We start from the raw sequence: 21,451 nt of genomic DNA on the forward strand, positions 1-21,451 counted from the left end.
CAAAACATTCCTTCCCGTACGACAGCCGCTACGCCTACTTTCGATAAAGAGCGCACGAACACGCAGTAGTTGTAGTAAACGCCTTCGCGAAAGACGCGAGATTTGAAATCATGTGTTGTCAAACAGACTTATCAAAGAACAATTAAAATAAAAGAGAAGAAAACAATAACAGCATATTCGTGAGTGTGTGACTTCGATAATGGGCTCGAAATCTTTGTTTTGTGTTAATTTATTCTTATTTCTACTTTCACTTTGCGGTAAGTGCACGGTGTAGATATTTAAAATCGAATCTTGTCCGCAGGTTATTACTCCGCATAATTATGTCATTCGTACACGAAACGTAGTAAGGCATTTTTCTGTTTTAATTATCTCTTGTATTTAGAGTGTCAATATTAAAGTTCGTCGATTATCGCTATATTTCCCTTTAACCGCGGCTGGTGATTCCCTTTTTGTCAACATACTGTGCAAATATTTTCATATGGTTCTGAATACGCCTAGAATTAATGAAATGTTTCGAAATTTGGGTTTTTTTAGTTAGTTAAAATTCTTCAGAGGCTCCTTTGTGGCAGTTCTTAAAGAAATGACTTTAGCTTTGAGTAAGAGTCTAGGTATTTAGGTAAAGTGATTCTGCGCTACCTGGATGACTAATCCGCGGATCAACTCCACTGAACAAACTAGGTATTTGTCATCTTATTTATTTATATGCCGATTATGAGCACGTAAATGTTGAACCTCTTTATCTCGTGTTTTTGTTTTATCAGTGGCGATGCATAAATTTTGCCTGCAACTACATTTTTGAGTTATATTTATTCGAAATTTTAAACTTTTTAATTGCTTGCATATAGCTTTGTTTAAATTATTACGTAATGTACAAATTCTTGAAATCTCAGAATTCCATTGAAAAAATATGTATCATTTTTTATGGAATTATAATTGAAAAATAAACGCAATGCTCTTAAGATATAAAATAAAATAGATATGGTACATGAGATTGTATCATATCTAGAACTAGATGGGATAAAAATGATACGAACTAAGTATTTTTAAAAAACAGATAAAAATAATTATGCAGAGATTATTTCTTTAGATAATAAATTGTTCGCGATGCACAATATTTTTTTAAAGGAAGTGAAATTTTGGTCATTCCAGTTTTCACTGTTATAGTTCAGAGCGTAGAAATTTTAATCTTAAATTAATACAAAGAAAGAAAATAAAACTTATAACAGTGTGAGTTGTACTATTTCGAGTTTATCAACAGTAGGTAACTGACAATGAAAACACTTAAAGACCAATTAAAAATGCATGAAATGGATTTCCCAGGAAATGTGTCTCGACAAAAACATCGAAGAAGTTCAAACCTTGTTCTTTTTTCTTTTACAGAAGTAATTTTCGTTCCATGCTAAATGAAATGGGAAGAGTTTTTTAAAGAGTTTTTGACCAATTGTTATCACGCTGAACAGATTTTATTTGTAGAAGACATAAACAAGGAAATGACGTTGTTTTCATAGAAAAAGTCGTCTGGAATTTTTTTCCCCATACGACAACCACTTTATTCTCGACCAATTTACAGCTGACCAATCCTCATTTTTTTCATTTTTTATCAGTGTTGGTGAAAATTTCTTTTTAGTCCATAGAATCAGTAAAATTCAGTTCTACAGCGTAACATAGAGATTGTTTTGTCCCAACAGTACGTACACAACTAATTTGGTGTAAATATATCCATTTTCATCCCTCTCCACTCAGTAGTAGTAAAGTATATTACCTACGTGGACTACCGGATTCCATTTTCGAATGTTCTGATTCCACGTATTTTTGGTGACTACTGTCAGCTGGAAGAATTTTAAAAGCTGTCAAAAACAGATACAGCGTATTATTTGAGTTCATTCTTTCTTTATCAGTTTTCTTATGCTTCCTTATTAAATGTAAAATATATTCATCTTGCTATTCAGTTCTGGATTCTTAACTACAAGTTGTAAACTTAGTACAGAATCTTTCTTAAGCCATAATTAAATTCGATTGTGAAGATATTCTTAAAATCGTTCCAAAAAGGCTAGAGTGAGGATAATTTCTTTTACAACAGCTTCTGTAATAGTGTAAAGCAACAACTGGTATTGTAGCTTACATAGATATAGTAGCCGTACATAGAGTTCCCAAAAATTGAAAACATTCTGCTAAAGAAATTTAAGCTTTCTCGAAAAACTACAAGTATTCCTTGCCAAAATTAAAAAAACATTTTCAAAATGTACGCTTTTCATTAATAAATAGCATTCATTACTTGCATAAATTAAAAAAAAAGGCAGCATTCAAATGTTGTAATAAAAATTAATAATCGATAACTACCACTGTGCACATAAAAATTTAATTCAAAAACCACTTATAATTCTTCCATTTCGTCCTCATCTATGATGAACTGCCCATTTCCGCTTTTGATCATCTTTCCCAATGACCTGTAATGATCTTGGTATTCTATAGCTTTTTTAATCTTTTTTGCCAGTTTTCTGAGAAATCTTGGCTGACTCTTTCCTTAATCAAGTCCATCACAGCACGATCAAATTTTGGCTTCATATTTTTTCGTCGAATTCGTTTCTTTAACTGCGCCCACAAAAGCTCAATTGGATTGAAAATACAATAGTATGCAGGTAATCTCAGGACCGTATGGTAATAATTTCTTGATATTGTTTCTACTACAAATTCCGTTTCAATTGTTCTTCTGAACTTCCAGAAATTCTGCCTTGGTATAAGATTCATCAAAATACAAATCCTGTTGCATTAAAAAATTCTTCAAAAACCTCAGAATCCATGTTTTATGGTAGTCTACATTGCAGTCTTCCATTTTCTTTCCACATAATTTTAATCCATTGTGAACTATTTTCTTTTACATAAAACTACATTTCTAACAATTGTTTACTGATGGTCTCTATCGTTCGGATTTCATTTTTGCCACAGTTTTGATAGACTGTATCTCTTAGTAATTTTGCTGTGGCCGGACTCAATTCCTTACTCTTTCCAGCATCTTACTCTTTTTCTGACAGCTTCTTCTCTAACTAGTTTTGTTTGTCATAGTTGAACACGGAATTCCAGTTAAGTGCTGCTAATTTTACCACACTTGTGGCTCCAAAAAAATCTGTTTGGCCTGTTCGTTTATATAGTCACTGTCATAATCACTATCACTACATATATCACTGTCATTGTCACCCTCACTACATACATCATTATCACTGTCATCGTCATCTTTTTTGTTTTCACCACTTGTGCTTGGTGTTGCCAATTTGTTTTCCCAAGGGCAAAACATTTTTATTCTTCAAACCTCTTTACCTGATGCTCATAAAAAAACTACATTTAACCATAAATCAATTCAACAGAATTTATCGCAACAATTAATACATACAAAACTAATAAATAATAAAATTCACAACACTTAAAAATAACGACACTCACTACACCACACTTGATCGAATAAAACACAAACACATTTAAGTTTACCTCTCTGCTTCTGGAAACTGGATGCAACTGCGTTTTTTTTTATAGGATGAATAATCTATGTTTATAAGGTATAAATACAATGAATGCAATTTTACTAGTGTTATTGGCGAAACTGAGCCCAGAAATTGAACAGGTTAGATTTACAACGGGAAAGTCGGAATGTATGCGTAAAAACTATTTTCTAAATTAATTAAATACTAAAAAACTAAAAAAATTGTATGAAGGTTTAATTTGAACTTGACAATAGTTTGTCGTAATTTTCTAAAAATTGTTGTTAGTTTTTAATAAAAAGAAAAAAACTGTAGGTATTTACGACAAAGTTATTTTACATGTTACACATACAAAAAAAAAACACGAAAACTTTTTTTAATCAATAAATATAAAAAATTATTAAAAACGGAGCTCTGTTCACTGTAGACAAGTTGTTGTATGGTATACTCATCGTTGCGGAGGTAGATGGAGCGAAAGGCCTAGTCATCTTAGCAACAAACACGGCTATAAATTAGTCCACGTGGACTATTTGTTTCCTGTCATATTTTAGTTTGCCTGAACCAACTGTGTTGCACCAAACGTTTATTATATTGTCTTGCCAGTTTAAAGTGGTTTTTATGATAGGTCCATTGTCTCGACGTTGATGATCGAGACAATGGAGTAAATCCCTAGACATAAATAAGAAAGTGGTAGGTTTCTTGTAGGGCCGTACTTTGTTATTCAACTCATATTGTCCGTCGTGGGGTAATAATGAGGTGATAATATTTATTATCTTGTCATAAAAACTACTTTAAACTGGGAGTACAATACTTGTTGAAATAGATTTTCAAACTTCCATCCGTTCCGTTTGAGTCCGTTTTATTTTATTTTTATTCTCAAATCTCGACTCTATGTATGTTTACTATATATATCTATGCAAGCCACAATAACAGGCTTTAGTACTTCTGGTATTTTTATTTATATCTTCGTTCTTTTTCTGTAGTGGACTTTTCCTTCCACGTTTATCCTTTTCTATCTTACTACTTTGATTTAATTTTCCAATAGCAGTCTTAATACCTCCAATAGGGATATCAAGGTTGCAAAAATATATTTTTGGCAAATTTAATATAATTCGATTAATAATTTTAAATAAAACTTCTTAGTTAGAAATCAACTCAAAAGTCACAATTTAAAATAATTAAGTCATAATTTAAAACAATTACTTAATTTATAAAAATTGTTTTCATTTTATCTTCTATGAAAATTGACAAGTTTTACGTTAATTTAAAACTTCGAAGGAGTATGTTTTGTGGTATTGGTAACTATTTGCCCTAGTTTGAATAGTACCACATGATAAAAAATAGTTCTCCTGAAAGGAGTTAATTGTACGTAAGCTTATCCTATTTCTGTCTAATATGTTATCTCTGAATATTATCATGCGCTACGTATGATGATCACAGCTTTCGTTTATGAAAAAATTTTGGGATCATACGGTATAAGCTAGCGTTCTTTAAATATATTCTGAGTTGGTTAATGTATAGCACACACTCTTATTAAGCAAAAAAATTGAAGTACATAATTTAAATTTAAATAAAAATGTATGTTACTCAATTACAAAAATTTAGATGACGTCATCAACATTCTAGCAAGAACACGTATATCAATTTCAATAGTGTAATACTAACAGTACTATATTCTTAAATCTTCTGACAAATCCGATGCGTCATTCTTGATTTAATCAATATATAATAACCAATTCTAAATAAGATATCAATCACAACAGTCATAAACATAAATATTTGCACTGAAACAAACGCGTTTTTATAAGAAATCAGTAAAGGAAGGTTATTTGATAACTTGCCTTTTTTTTAATGCAAAAAAAAATTCTTAACATGTTGTAATTATAGAAAAGACGATAAGATAGTTCAAGATTATTTACACTATCAGTAAAGAAATAAATATTGAATAATAAAAATTATAATGACAAACAAATTGAAACCACATTCATAAACCATAACCACAGGAATATGTGATTTTATAAAATTTATATAGCATGCACTCATTGTTGGTAGGGATGATTAGACAAATTTCGGTTAGCGTTTTACCAACTACGCGAAACCCTTAACATGCATATAAAATTTGAGAATACTCGATCCAGTAGTTTCGGAGATTATCGGTCTAATAAAAGTCGACACAGACGACAGACGACAAAGAGATGACAGACAGACGGAAACGGGAGACCAATTTTTTCGCACTCTCGGGGTCATGGAACGTCACCTGATGGACCCTACTAAAATGCTTCCTTCGCTTACTTACGCACGGGAAGTAAAAATCCTATATTTATCAATTATAATAACCAGTTTGCCATAACGGGTGTCTGGAAAATGTCGGATTAACTCTTCGGTGCGTTATATACGAGGGTTTCAGGAGTCCTAAAACAATAATAAAAAAATTCTTTGTGATGTAGAATACGAAAAAAACATAATTTTATAAAAGTAAAATTGGAAACATGGCACGCACCTAATGCGTGAATACCTACGGCTTACTCTAATGTTTCCAAATTTTGATCCAAAACTAATGCCAAAAGGTCAGTGGCATTGTTACTACGAACATTTTAAATAGGGGCTACTATTGAATTATTGGTAACTTATTTACATAATATAATAAACAAAATATCAAAGATAATTATTTTTTATCTCGAAATTTGTCAGTTAAATAGTTTTAATATAAACTCAAGAAATTTTGGACAGCGAAACTGTTACTCTTTATTTTTTTCAAATTTTTGATTTGCATTTTCAACCAAATCCCTCATTATATGGGTTTTGCTGGACTATTTTTTTTTTTTAATATAACTCAAAAACCAACTAAAGGTGTTGTTTTGTCGGTTTCGTAACTTGAATTATTTGAAATGTCCAAATATTGAGAAACTGATAAAAGTTTTAAATCATATTTAAATTGAATGGCCGTAGAGACCGGATGTCTTGACCGAATTTGGGAAAATACATTTTCTAAACAATCTTGAGAAAATCTCGATGTTAATAAATATGGGTATTTTTTTTCGTTCAAAATCAAGTTTTGCAGGTCTAAAATTGATGTTCTACTCATTATAACACCTGTTTGAATAGGCTTCCAAACTGATTTTCCAAATTTGTCAGGAGCGACTTTTAAGTTTAAAAATAACTTAATGAATTCTTGAAGGAATTCTATAGTTTCCCTATAGACAGCCATATCAAACTTGCTCAAGGCCAAAATAGTTGATCCAGAACTAATCAACTGGAACCACCTATGTACAACATCAACAAAACCAGCTGTCGTTAGAGAAGATTTGCTTTCTCTCTCCTCTTCCGCATCAAATTTTATTCCACAACTAACATTTCGATTCAAAACATTTAGAGAATTTGACACCCTCATTTTATTAAAATGGTTAGATTGTAAAAGATCCACATTTAATTTAGACGCAAATTGCAGCTCAAATTTGCCTTCTTCTTAGTAGTTTATATTTTTCAACAAAATCATTTGGTAATTGAATGATTTTGTTTTGTACCAAACATTGCTTTATATTTTTTAATAAATGAAATAAAAGTAAATTTTTTCGCCATTAACTGGGTTTAGGACATAATTTTTTGTTTCCCATTTTCTTCCAGCTTTTATTCCAAATGTTTTCCACATAGTTTGATTCGCCGATCCCATCTGAGGTTACAGAATGAACCTTCAAACCAATTGCACTGATTTTCTTAAAAACTTCTTTAAGACCATCAGCTAGAGTCATACGGTCTCCAGTAAAATAGAATGAAACAATTTGTTTCCAGCGAGTAGTAATACCTCCCCCAAGAATTAGTTACAAACGCTTTTGTTGCTACCCCCTCATGCATTGGTAAAGTAATTCCCCCAATGTACGTCCCACTATGTACACAATAATCAATCCCAGCTTTTATATCCATTTCGTCCAATGACACCATAGAATCCCTCCCAAAATTCTGATTAAGCGATTCACATTTAATTTTCAAAAGCCCTATAATTTCATCCATATATAAAACTGAATCACGCTTTCTGCCTTACTCTTCTCATAATTATTATCTAAGTACACTAAATTCATCCAAAATAAAACACCAGCGGACCTAAAATTAACCGCGAACATTTTAAACGTAGGGTTTTGAAATCTTCCGATCTTATGAACACCCATCACATTGCAAGTGCCTTTTCCGTTGATATACTTAAAAATAGCATATTATTAGCCAAGGTTGCAGAGCCAAGCATTCTAGACCGAGCGCAAATTAGAACCCGAGACGCGCAGCGTCGAGGGCTCTAAGTGCGAGGTCTAGAAGTGGCTTTGCAACCGTGCTTAATATACTATTTTTTTCACTAGTAGAAACCATAAGACAATAAACTGAAAAATAAACGTTCAATTTTTTGACGCAACATGATTTTATTTTGATTTCTAATCAAACTTGATCTAAATCTTCAACACAAAGAAAACCGTTTATACTTGTCGCTGAATTAATCATTTTATCTTCTACCGTCTACCAACTACCATGCGTATACTCAAGTAATGTTTGTAGCACACATTTGTTCATTTTTTAAGAAAGAATTACATCAAACATTGCGTACATAACCTCAATTTTTCTTTTTGAACCCGTGGTAGCAAAAGTTGAATTTGCTACCACTAAATGAGTCGACATTTGCATGCGTCCAGGCTGCTAGTGAAAAAAAACAATTTTCAGACACATTAGCTGGACGTACGCATTCGTAATTTTGATAAAGTTGAAACCAGTTATGGTAAATTGTCTTTTCTTAGATGCTTTTCATCAGAAATTATTATCTTATAATTTCATTTTTACTAGTTCGTCACATCTGGAAGCTCCAGAAAATCCAACTAATAATATAATCTGAAAAAATACAAAGACAAATCAAACTATTTTTTTGGCTTGTAAGTATGGTAAGTCAAGACAATACTTAATAATTTCAGACTAATTTTTAATGAAGCAACGAGACAGAAGTAATGGTTTGAAAATAAGATAAAATTATTGTATTTCATTCGGAGTTTAAGTGATTTTACGTGACTCGTATTGACTTAATTGTCCAGACTCCATCACATTTTTTAATTTTAATTTTTTCACAACTTAAAATGGATTCATACAACATTAATATTATCCTTAATTAAAAAAAAAATCAAGAACTAATAAGTAATTTGTTAAAATTTTCAACAACGCGAAGTTCGTTCTCTTTGAGTGTTTAAATTTATTATTCCACATGTTTTGCAATGTTGAAGTCCTCTGTTGTAATACATTTGATCGTAGGCATCAGCTGTTCTAGGAATATAGATTACATAAAGCTGAATACTGCTGTCAAATTCAAAATGATAAATTTTATAATAAACTGCACCTACGCAATGCTTTTTTTGAAATTGATTAAAAAAACATTTTCGACTACATTACTTCTCGTGTATAATTTTCACTGCCTCACTCTAAATTTGGTCACTTAACTTACTGCAAAAATTAATACATTTCATAAATATGCAACTGCCTCTTTTTTCACGCTTTGGAATTCAAAAGAAAAGAATTAAAAATTCGAACATACTATCGAATGACGACTACTTATTTTCCAGAGCTGTTTGTTCATCAAACTAAGACATTTTTTTGAAATTTGTCTTTTTACCTTTTGAGCTAACTGCATATTTTCTGAACAATTTGTAGCTCGTGGAATAATTTTAAAACGCTAATAAATTTTAATTTCATAAATTTTTAAATGTATCACCATTATCGTTATCATTGTTTCTGTCATAATTAATACATACTTCTCGACTAAAAAATTTACGAAATCATTTGAAATAATTTTTAATAAATCTTCAAAAATTCAAAATAGTACGAAATATACATACATAGGTAGGTATAGAAACACATATGTATTTGATATAATTATGTAAATATCGTCAACATAAGACGTCAGTACAATTATAAATAACAAACTAAAATAACAGTCCTGAACGATCAAAATAAGGTGTAGATAATTTCGTCGACAAAAGACATACCTAATTAAAAAGTGTGTATTTATCATTTCGAGGACTTAAAAAAATAATGGCAAATGAAACGAGCTACAAAACTGTTAAAGTGTAAACTTTATAACAGATACTAAGTATTTAACCAACATATTAAGTAGACAAATAAAATATTAAAAGAAAATGCAAACAGTGATTCATTCTCGTCATTTGCATCGTGATCTTTGCATTACAAACAATACTAAAAATACGTACGCAGTCTTGTCCGCATTTTTACGAGACTTCTGAAGCTGAGGTCATAGGAAGGAAGTGGTCGTGTTGTCTAAACGCGCAATTTATCGTTTTGGCAAAAATTACGCTTTACCGTTAACGTCATCGAAGTAGTAAGGAAGTAGTATGTGTAGTATTTTGTGCAACAATAAAATATCAATTGCATGTAACAATAATTAAAACATATATATCGCTTGAGTATAGTTACCAAATTCTAGTGATAATTTCTGTCAGTATTTAATCTAGACTGTTCAGGGAAAAATAGTCGTTCTGTTACTTGGAATGTGATAACGTGTGGAAGGATGCGGTAATTCTAAAAGGCTAAATTTGCTATAGGTGGTTTCACTGAAGTCTTCGTCGTGCAAAACCGGGATGAATCAGAGTCTTAAATAAACAGTCGATTTCCCGAAAAAGGTTGTGTTTTGAATCGAATTCTTGTTAAATTATTCTTATCTTATTTAATACTGAAAACTGATAAGGTTAAAATCTAGAGCGACTATTACGTTTGTCCTTGAGATTGACTTATATCTCGAAAAAATGGCATTAAGCATACAATCCAAATATTGATGCTCAAACTGTGGTGAAAGTCATTTTCGCATGGAAAATTCCTCTGAGGGTTATTAATTAGAATTAAATTAAAGAAAGTGTCTTTTTCCCCACCCTTCATCCATTCAATTAAACCCCCATAAATGCATATTACGGACTTGACACCATTTACTAATCATACTGTTGTATCGATCGTTCTTTGTTTGTCGTAAAACTCAATTTGTGACAACTACGAGCTAATCTAATTTCTAACAGTAGAACAAAACAAGCACTATCAAAAGGAAATAGAAGCCTACTCGAATCTGATACAAAATCTAACACATCCTCTTATTGATACAATGAACTTTCCAAGCCACAAGTAGTGGACAGACAATTATCAGAATTGGTAGCACTAATTAACTTTTATCTATTTCCAGTTCTGGCGTTGGGACATGGCAAGCCTGAAATTCTTTCTGAGTACGAGGAGACCATTCTTGAAAGTGGAGACAACTTCACGGTGCTATGTCAGGGACAAACCCCCTTGAGATGGAGGTGGCCTATGGTTGAGGTAATTTCACCCAAAAAAAAAAAAAAAAATGTTGTCAATCTATTCATTCAAGGATGAGGAATACCAAAAGTGGACTACAATAAGCGAAATCGAAGTCTTGCCAAAGAAAGCCAACTACAAGTACGCTCGAAAACTTTTCATTCAGAATATTACCTATCCATATACTGGGTTTTATCAATGTCTAGACAAAAATGTTGAGTCTTTTGACGATAATGATGGAAGCAGTATCTATCTATATGTTAGAGGTCTGTACACGTTTGAAATTAAACTCAATTTCAATTTTTGTTTTTATAGATCAAGAACACTTGTCGGTTAGCGATGCAGAAGTGGAGACTGTTACAGTTACTCAGTATGACGAAGCTGTAATTCCTTGTAGACCAACTTCACCTGATGTGGATGTAAAACTTACTCTCATCGGTGGAGAAGCGGTTAGTTTCAATTTTGGATTTTTACATCTGTTGTACATATATGTACATAGTATGCGTACAAAACATATAAGTTTCGTACAATCAAATGTCATATACTTTCTTTTGCCATTACTTCAAGACTACTTTTCTTTTGTGGTATATTAACCACAATGATTCCATCAGTCGTACCTTAGTAGTCATTAACGTTCTAATAATGCATTCTGATTTAATAGGACAGAATGAGTCATCACCACTCTGAATGTATACATATACCTACATGTATTGCGAATTTGTTTCTGACGTCTTATATTAAATTCAACTCCAAAATATTACTTCTTCGATGCACTAACGGTATTATTAGTATCTGAACTTTTTCTCTTCACTTTTTATCATCAGTACATTGTACTTTATGTTATGCATTGTTATTGGAATTATGCATACAACCGCAGGTGATGAGTAAAACATGATCTTAGTATAACATTTACTCAAATAAACATAAATTTAAATAAAGCTGTCATCTGTTTAATGAACAAAATATGCTAGTTAATGTTTATTTTCAACCGCTTTGAATGTGAGGTTTTTGATGAAAAGTTTTTATATTTTAAATTTGGATTTTCTGCTTCAGTTGCTAATTTGTGCTGATAATAGTGCGATATACAGGAAGGGTGGAGACCTGATGTATAATAACAATATCATTACACTCCTATCTGGACTTTGTCTTCTTTGCAACATACGATGATATTTGCCACCATAAATAAAGAAATAAATGCACTACATATCCTTTCTTGTACAATAATAGCAAGATAATATAATTTTTTCTATAAGTACGTGCTATCACAAGACATTAAGTACCTTTCGATTTAATGTTTGTTTGCCTTTATATGCATAAATATATTTAAATCTCATATGCAAATATTCCAAAAATTTATAAATTATTGAAAAAAAAACTCCTCCTACTTCAGCACAATTATATAATAGCATTGAATCAATGCTAAAAGAAAAAATAAAGCATCCCCTATTCATAGATACAACTACCGAGACGCACAGTCAACGACAGCTATGGACTTTTGAAAAATTTGTCTTTGTTATATTTTTAGAAACTTTCAAATTGACTGTAATTTAAGAAGATGAAAATACTGTCAAAAACAGATTTTCGAAAATCCATGGCTGCCTTTGATGGTGTTAACAAATTTAGAAAACCGAATGCAATAGAATTAAAATAGTACAAAAATTTTGGTGTACATATGTTGATTTAATTTTAGGGAGTCAATTTCTGGTATTTGTAATAAGCTAATAAATAGTTAGTTATATAGACAAATACTGCGAAAAAGATAAAAGTGAGCTTAGAAAACAGCGAAGATTAGATATGAGTAAGAAACAAAAATACACTTTAAGGCTGAAGAGCAAGAATCGAAAATCGAAATTTGTTTATGTAGTAGTTTTGTAGTTTTTTTTTGTAATAACAATAACTGAATTGGTCATAACAATTTCTAAAGTTAAACACTAAATTACAATAGTGTTTCTAATATCTTGAGTTCTTTTGTTCCCATTCAATGCTCCAATTGTAATTGTAATAATATCCAAGACAGTGGCGAAATAGTTATTTATGCAACTAGTGAGTAAAGTGTATTGACTATTATTACAGATACTATGTTAATCAATTTGGCGACTAACAAAAGCGTTTATATTTGTTGATGATACCCAAAAAATCATAATTTCAATAGGTAGGCCAATCGACATGGGAGGGGGTTCGTATAAATGCTTATGTATTAAATCAACTGGTTTTAGTAAACCTTCCAAAAAATCGGGATTAACTGTCTAACGTGGCCAGAGAACTTAACTGCACATTAAAAATTTCAAAATCATAAAATTACCACCAAATCTAAGCATTTTGTTTTGTTGTTTTAACAGTCGAAGAGAGTGGGACAAACACGGTTGTTAATATTCTAAGTAAGTCGAAGTATTGAGTATGAGATTTTTTTACCTAGTGTCTGCTTAACTATCTCTTCCCCATTAATCAAACCGAAGTTTTCCCAAATTACTTAAAATCATTAATTTTGTTCGTAAAATGTTTACTGTTTAAAATAGTATAACACGTTATTTAACCTCACCCAAATTTTCTTCAAAATACTTATTGGGGGGATTTTTTTTATATTTACGAGTATATTTTACATATATGGACGAAATATTGCCTTTCACCTTCAAAAACGAGGAACAGGAATGGTAATTATAAGTAAACAAAATAGTTAGTCAAAGACTTGTCCCAAAAAGTGTATTCGTAATACTCTGTTAGTACTTTCTAGACAATACCACGCGAGGGTTACTTTTAGAAAAAGTAACATGGCTTTATATTTTGTTTTAAAATTTTTTAAAATTGATATTGAGAAATCCGTCACAGCATTATTAATAAAGATTTGTCCCTTCCTTATTTCACTAAATAATTTATTACAATCTAAAATTAATACACAGGTCAGACCCGACGAGTAGTCATCAATTGTTAAAACCAGGAAGCAAAATTCTTCAAATTTCAAACCCAGCTAGCTGTACGTTCTTTTGTAATCAATAACCAAAAAAGTAAACCAAATAACTAAAAGTTAAAACTAATCCCACCCACTTCCACGTTTGAATTTCATTGGCATATTTTATTTCCCCTGGGATGAAAATTGAATTCCATTTTGGCAGGTGGTCAAATCAAATTAAAAAAAACTTCAAAGTGGCCCCGCACACCCTCCCCGTTTTCTTTTTAATTACTCATTTAATTGGACGAAAAGCCGATTTTATGGTGATAAACAGTGGAATTTAGACCAAATAAAAAGGTAAAACTAACCCCACCCCTCTCCACATTTGAATTTCATTGGCTTATTTTATTTAGCGTGAGATGAAAATTGAATTCCATTTTGGCAAGTGATCAATTTAATTAAAAATTTCTCAAAGTGGCCCCGCCCACCCGCCTCGTTTTCTTTTTAATCGCTCCTTCTATTGGATGAAAAGTGGATTTTATATTGATAAAAAGTGCATCTATAGATCCCTCTCATCTAATCATTCGTATTTTAAGAAGTACTAGCACTACCCACCGGCCCTTTATTTTCTTAAAAGGCATATCATTTGCCAAAATCAGTATTATCTTACCAAGTACTAGCCCTATTTTCATGGAGGGTATGTCATTTTCCAAAATCACTCGTATCTTAGGAAGTACTAGCCCCGCCCACCCGCCCTCTATTTTCTGAAAGGGTATATCATTTGCCAAAATCGGTCTTATCTTAACAACTACTAGCTCCGCCCACCCGCCCTCTATTTTTTAAAAGGTCTATCATTTGCCAAAATCAGTCTTATCTTACCAAATACTATGAGATACAGTTATTATCGTTATTTAAAGGCATGCACTGATTTGAATAAAGCCCGAAACGAACTCCATTAGGTTAAATAAAAAAAGAATCACAAAAAAATACGACGTGTTATTGGTGTGTTGCTCTCACAGTACTTTCACTCTAGCATTTATGATATTTTTTTCTCATTTGCCTAGACTGCGTATAATTCGGTTTGAGATTTATGTTCCTTTCGCGTTCAGATCAATTTTTTGAGGAGAATAGTTCAGATATTTATTCAATTTATTTACAATCTACAAAAGGTTCCTAGGGTTTTGTCATTCCATATTCTATCAATTTTAAAAAGCTTCCTTCTTAAAACTAGAAACAATGGGGTTTACAGAATTTCAAAATCTTTTTTCCGTTCTCAGGATAATAAACCACGAAGTTTTACGTGGGACCCTTGTACTCATATATATACATGAAATGTTATTACTTTAGCTTAAAATTTTACCGTCAGTATTTCTATTATTGCTCTTACTCTCACTCCCTATTTTTACAACGTACATTAAACACATATACTAAAAGAGGCTAATTTTTACTAAACCGGTTTGGTCACTATCATAAATTACGAAAGATCAACTATTACCGACAACACTGGCCATAATCAAAGTATTCTAGAACCACAAGCCTTCGCAGAAATTTTTCGCCCACAAACCATTGAGGTTTCTAACGACAAAAGCGATGAACTAACCACTGAAATATTAGCTAATTCATTTCTTTTTTTTACGATTTCTTAACATTTTCGGAAAATTTATAAAATTTACATAAGATATAAATATTTTGATTTTGATAAATACAGTAGGTACTATTTAACAGGAGTCAGTACCCTTCTACAGATGTTATCGAGTTAGTGTGGTATTTTTCAAAACAAAATTTAAAGTACAGAAAACTGGAAACACAATAATAACATTTTTATGTGTATGCTAAGATAACTTTGACATTAAAAAAATGGGAGAAAATTCTGCAACCCTAGAGAGCTCTTAAAAGGATACATATTGAGTCGGAACTAATTTGATATACCAGAAAAATATTTCCCATAATTTTGACCACACATCCCCCCAATAGCCTTGTTACATAGCTACGATTAACTCAAACTCTCCATGCTTGTCTACAAAACAATTTTCTTTAACCACTTCCGGCTTGTAAATAATTTTCATTAACAACCGGAAGCTCTTTAGATTGCCTGGATACTAACACTCATGTAGTTCTACAACTTATCTAATAGCAACCTAAGTTACTTTTGGGCATTATCGACGAAGAAGGAATTATGTACCGCTACCACCCCCACTATGGCGTCATAACTAACAACACCAAAGACATCGGAGGGATCATTTTCCTTTGCGTCTTCTCTCGAGATTCCATACATTTTAAACGAACAGTGATTTTGGACGTGGAACGTACGTACCGTACCATAACCAAAACCCTCGCGAAAATCGTTCCATGTTTCACAAAAATGGTTTCGCCAGGGTTGTAACACTATTTTCTCTTCACCTTCCAGATAGATAACGCCACATATAACCCGAAAACTGGATTTAGATTTCACGTTGGTTATCTGAGTGATCAGGGTCTATACTGTTGCAATTTTTTATTCGGCAGTTCAGAATACGAGCAATGTATTTATCTTAATGTCATTCGTAAGTAGAAGTTGGTGTTGTATTTCGTGGTTGTGGGGCTTCTGTCTAGTCCAGTTTTGGTGTTGGTTTGGTGTTTGCTTTGCTTTTGCTTTTTTAAATGGCTTAATTTCATGTGCACGGATGATTGTAGAAATCAATCACTTTTTGCCCAAACCATCGATGAAAGAACTCAGTGGTGGTCATACGATAGTGGGCGATAAACTGATTTTGGAATGTAGGATAAGGTCGTCGACTTATGTCAATATCGTCTGGACGACGCCTACTGGACCACCTGATGTAAGTCCTATATATTTTCGGTTTTGCTTTATTTGAAATGGTGTTTAACGATGCAGTCCAACCGTATGTCGTTATCAACTCAACAGAAGATTCCTGGACAAACAATTCTTACTCAGAATCTTACCATCAATGAAACTATTTTGAAAGATAAAGGTATGTTCTACTGCAACGTTAGCGACAACCAAAACCACGCCAGTTTGGGAAGCTTGAATGTTACGGTTTATGGTAAGTGAGCAGAATTTTCAAGCTTGCCGAATTATAAAAACTTTGTTTTTAGCTCCCACAGAACATTTTATCAATTTAACGGAAGATAACAATGTCTACACTATTTCGGCAATGGCAGGTGATGATGCCGTGGTGTGGCGTATCAACGTCGACGGCCACCCAGAGCCCAAACTTTTCTGGTTAAATAACAGGAACGAAACTATTATACCGATGACGTCAGACAAATACGATGTAACCTTTTCTGCGACAGATGCTGTTATAAAAATCAAAGATATATCCATAACAGATTATGGTAACTACACTCTGTTAGCGGAAAATGGTTATGAAAATGATACTATATCTCTGTTTCTCAACGTGACGGATAAACCTCTTGTGCATTTAGAAGGTAGTACCTATCACATGGTGAATGAAAAAGACACGATTAAGTGTATAGTGGCCGCTTATCCTCCCGCAACGATTTACTGGTCGTTTAAACCTTGTTCAGATAACTCCTGTACATTTCATATGGTAAGTAAGCACACCCGTTTGTATAGCAGTCAAAATTATTTTCTAGATGAATGAAACCCGCTCGTTTAAAAAAGGACTACAGGTCATCTCCTCTCTAGAAATCAAATCTTTAAATACAGGTTACGTTAAGTGCTTGGCTGTGAATTCAATTGGTGAAGATAGTGCTGTAAACGCGTATTATGTGACTGGTTGGTCTACGCATAATTATAAAAGGAAAATCTACTGTTAATTTTTAGATGTCAAAAATGGTTTTGATATATTTGGTTTTGATCCTACCGTTAACGTGGACCTACAAAAAAACACGATAGAAGTAGCAGTTGGAGAGTCAATGAATGTGATATGTGGAGTTTCGGTGCACAATTACACGTCAGACTTAAAGTGGATACGCAACAACCAGCTAATGAAATATGGCGATAGTACGTGTTCAAACCCTTATAACGTCTTCTAATTTATTTCTCGTAGGGTACAGAATTGATAAAAGTCGTACCGAATACACAAATCGCGCTGTACTGAATTTGGAAAAAGTTCAGTCTGCTGATACCGGTACTTACAGTTGTCAAGTTAAACGAAAAGATGGGAAGTCGCTTTTCAAGAACATGACTTTAATAGTTTCAGGTAAATTTTTCCCCGCCTTCTAACCTAATTCCCAATTTTTTAAATCGTAGAGCTATCTAAACCCGTGATTGTAAGTACCAACCTAAAGAAAGATATGGAGTTGAGACTACCTAACAGTGTCGAATTCTACTGCAAAGTGAAAGGTGTGCCAAAACCCGTAATTCTTTGGTACAGAGTGAGTAAATTTTTCCTATTATTTTCATTCTTTAAAAGAACCCACGGCATGCTGAAATGTTGTTCCAGAACAACGAAAAGTTGCACCCTTCTAACAGAACGCACTTTAAAAATGACGGCCAATACATGAACATTGTTTCCCTCGACTTCAAAGATGAAGGTGCTTACAAGTGTGAGGTTTCGAATAAAGCGGGGAGAGTTTCGAGAGAAGTAAATTTGAAATTTAAAAGTAAGAATGCAAACCTAGTAAACAATTCCTTAAAGAGTTTTTTTAGACAAACCAGATACAAATAACTTGTACCTATGGATAACGATCGTCGTTTTATGCATGTTAGCATTCCTATTTTGTATCGGTATGACGATAAAAATACGAAACGAGAAAAAACTTCAAAGAGAACTAAGAATAGCTGGTTTAGCAAATTTCGAGAAGGGGGCTATTGAAAGTTTAAACCCAGACCTGGCTATTGATGACCAAGCCGAACTTTTACCATACGACAAAAAATGGGAGTTTCCTATCGAAAAATTAAAATTAGGTTTGTGTTGAATACCTACGTCGAATATTGACTTAATGTAGGTGTTGAATTTAGGTAAACAGCTAGGTTCAGGAGCTTTCGGCGTAGTGATGAAGGGAGTAGCGAAAGGTATAGTAGACGGTGAAGAAAGTACCACGGTGGCTGTAAAAATGGTGAAAAAGAATGCTGATCATACGTACATTAAAGCGTTAGCTTCTGAATTGAAGATCATGGTACATTTGGGCAAACACTTAAACGTCGTTAATTTACTCGGGGCCTGTACCAAAAACGTTGCAAAAAGTGAGTACCGATTTTTGTTACTTCAGAAGTAACGATCTGTTTTTCAGGAGAACTACTCGTCATTGTAGAGTTTTGTCGTTTTGGAAATATTCAAAACTATCTGTTGCGCCACAGAGAAAATTTTATTGACCAAGTCGATCCGAAAACTTGCCACATTGACTACACTATTGGACAAGAAGAGTTAGAAAGAACATATTCCGTTTCTAGTAACAGAAGGTATGAAAAAACACTGTCTTGTCTTTACAAGTAAATCAAAGCTTGTTTTGTAGTAATTCTCAGTCGCCATATATGAAATACGCAGCACTTTCATTTTCACAAAATAGTGGCCCTCCAGTGGCCCACATGGTGGATTATAGAGGAAACAATTATAACGGTGCTACTGGCAAAACGGACATCACAATGGTTTCCATGTCACCAAGTTCAGGTAAACAGTTTGTTATTTGCTGTTCTTCTATTAAGCGCTTTGGATTTCTTTCTGTTTTTATGATATTTATCGCTTTTATTAATATTAATATTAGTATCATTACAATTTTGATTTACAACACATTTGTCTCTTAAGGTGACGACGAAGTTATTCTTAGCAACAACAGCAGCGTTCAACCAGAATGGCGTTCCAACTACCATGGGGACTACAAAGGAAACATTAAACCAATCTGTACCAAAGACCTCCTGGCTTGGGCTTTTCAAGTTTCCAGAGGAATGGAATATTTAGCTTCGCGCAGAGTCCTTCATGGTGATTTGGCGGCCAGAAATATTCTCCTAGCGGACCATAACGTGGTCAAAATTTGCGACTTTGGTCTGGCCAAAAGTATGTACAAAAGCGACAACTACAAGAAGAAGGGAGACGTAAGTGCTTTACACTTTGTGGTCTCTTTGTTACAAAAATTTTCCAAAGGGACCTCTACCCGTGAAGTGGATGGCAATCGAATCCATCCGGGATAAAGTCTTCTCGACCCAGTCAGACGTCTGGTCTTTCGGTATAGTCCTCTGGGAATTTTTCTCACTAGCGAGAACCCCTTACCCGGGAATGGAAGCCGACGAACGACTGTACAACAAACTCCTAGATGGCTACAGAATGGAGTCCCCTGAATATTCACCCAAAGAAATGTAAGTCAGTGAACGGTAACCGCCCCATCTAATTCTATTCCTTCAGCTACAAAATGATGTTAGACTGCTGGCACGCCAAACCCATCAACCGACCCTCTTTCAGTAAACTCTCGGAACGCATAGGATCTCTCCTGGAAGACACAGTCAGAAAACACTACATCGACTTGAACGACCCCTATTTGGTGATGAACACTCAGAGACTCGAAGAAGGTCACAGCGACTACCTCGCGATGTTGAGTCCTCCAAACTTCGAGAACCTTTCTTCTCCTCGTAACTACGTCAACGATTTGGCACCAAGCGACGACACTTCAGGCTACCTCAGCATGAACTCGGCTCACATCTTCAGTCCGAGAGCTGACGAAGACCGAGTTTTTAGTTTTGACGTTTCTGGTAAAACGAACAAAAGGTCGGAAGAAGGCACGGGAAATGAGCTTATTCCGATGTTGCGAATACAGAGCGAATCAGACGGTGACAGTTCGAGTTGCAACAGTCCCGTGGCGCCTAACAGTTTTTCGAATCCTTCTTATCATTTGCCGCCTATAGTGGAACGGGATCAAGTGATCTCGGATAAGGATATCGTGAAATCGTCGGATAATTATGTGAATATGCCGCAGAACAAAACTGTGTTGAGGGATAGTAATCCGTTTTTGAGCAAAGTGGAAAAGAACGGGAAAGACAATAATTATGTTAATAGTAACAGTAGGGACTGGGAGAGCGTGAAGTTATGAATAAATCAGAATATTCTCATTGAGGAGTTGCTGCGTCAAACAAATAAGTGTATTTAAAGTACAAAATATTAATATTATCGTGATATTTAACGTAAAACACGTTAGTATTAAAGTCACGTTTGTCATTAAATGTTGTGCCAAAGATTTTATAATGCTTCAAATCTTTAAAAAACCTATTAAATATTTTAGGTTTTACCGACCTATTTTGTATGTGTATACTAAGAATAAAAAGATAAACGCTTTAAGTATCTGGTTTTATTTTTGTTCTTAACCTCAACAAGAAAGGAAAAGTTACAGTATGATGCACAGTCAATGAGCCCACTAGTACAGGTCGAGGAAATACAGCAACAATTCGAGGATTCTAGAGTAATACGATGCACGGGTCAGGCATGTCAGGACATATGGTTAAATATCTCACGACATAAAAAAAACTGGTCGCAAGTTATTTCAACAGAACTTCCCTCGCTCCTGAAATACAATGAAATATATCCAGCATTTTCGAAAAATTATTAAATTTAATATGTTGTATTAATATAATCTTATATTTATTTTATATATATTTCTTTATATACCATGACGAATGTATGCAAAAATTTTTATAAAAGACGGATTTAATATCAATTGAGTACTGCCGAGTAACAGTTAATGATTGAATCAAATTTTTCGGTTGGCAGTTCTGAATTATTGGCAGCAATGTTAAATCACACTCGTCGAATTTGACATAAATTAAAGTGACCATTCGTCCCGGATTGCGCGGGACTGTCCCGTTTTTAGACATGCAATCCCG

At 33.4% G+C, this 21,451-nt stretch overlaps 1 protein-coding gene across 4 annotated transcripts; it reads left to right on the forward strand.

The window, feature by feature from the left end:
• Nucleotides 1–53: 53 nt before the first annotated feature.
• On the forward strand, nt 54–20,909 carry LOC135137439 (vascular endothelial growth factor receptor 1-like). 4 transcript variants are annotated; one of them, XM_064067086.1, is made up of 20 exons: nt 54–257; nt 10,681–10,811; nt 10,864–11,056; nt 11,106–11,239; nt 15,812–15,983; nt 16,351–16,496; nt 16,553–16,721; nt 16,774–17,228; nt 17,275–17,416; nt 17,465–17,644; nt 17,691–17,843; nt 17,894–18,018; nt 18,087–18,246; nt 18,293–18,550; nt 18,605–18,829; nt 18,877–19,045; nt 19,099–19,253; nt 19,389–19,675; nt 19,725–19,936; nt 19,983–20,909. In XM_064067086.1, the coding sequence occupies exons 1-20, from the start codon at nt 200–202 to the stop codon at nt 20,662–20,664; spliced, it is 4,206 nt and encodes a 1,401-aa protein (XP_063923156.1). In that variant the 5' UTR covers nt 54–199; the 3' UTR covers nt 20,665–20,909. The 4 variants fall into 4 exon arrangements, with proteins under 4 accessions (XP_063923156.1, XP_063923157.1, XP_063923158.1 ...); XM_064067087.1 differs by having other exon boundaries at nt 15,821–15,983; XM_064067088.1 differs by lacking the exon at nt 15,812–15,983 and adding an exon at nt 16,085–16,220.
• Nucleotides 20,910–21,451: the final 542 nt, after the last annotated feature.

The sequence above is a fragment of the Zophobas morio genome, unplaced genomic scaffold (assembly GCF_036711695.1).
Source record: "Zophobas morio isolate AGI-343-1 ecotype UQ-CSIRO unplaced genomic scaffold, CSIRO_AGI_Zmor_V1 ptg000029l, whole genome shotgun sequence".
NCBI classification, from domain to species: Eukaryota; Metazoa; Arthropoda; class Insecta; order Coleoptera; family Tenebrionidae; genus Zophobas; species Zophobas morio.

What these genes read in the sequence shown, in the direction of transcription:
- LOC135137439 (XM_064067086.1), top strand. Translation starts at nt 200, where the DNA reads ATGGGCTCGAAATCTTTGTTTTGTGTTAATTTATTCTTATTTCTACTT. An exon ending in CTTGAATGTTACGGTTTATG is followed by an intron (nt 16,722 to 16,773) that starts GTAAGTGAGCAG and finishes CTTTGTTTTTAG; the next exon opens with CTCCCACAGAACATTTTATC. An exon ending in GCTAATGAAATATGGCGATA is followed by an intron (nt 17,645 to 17,690) that starts GTACGTGTTCAA and finishes TATTTCTCGTAG; the next exon opens with GGTACAGAATTGATAAAAGT.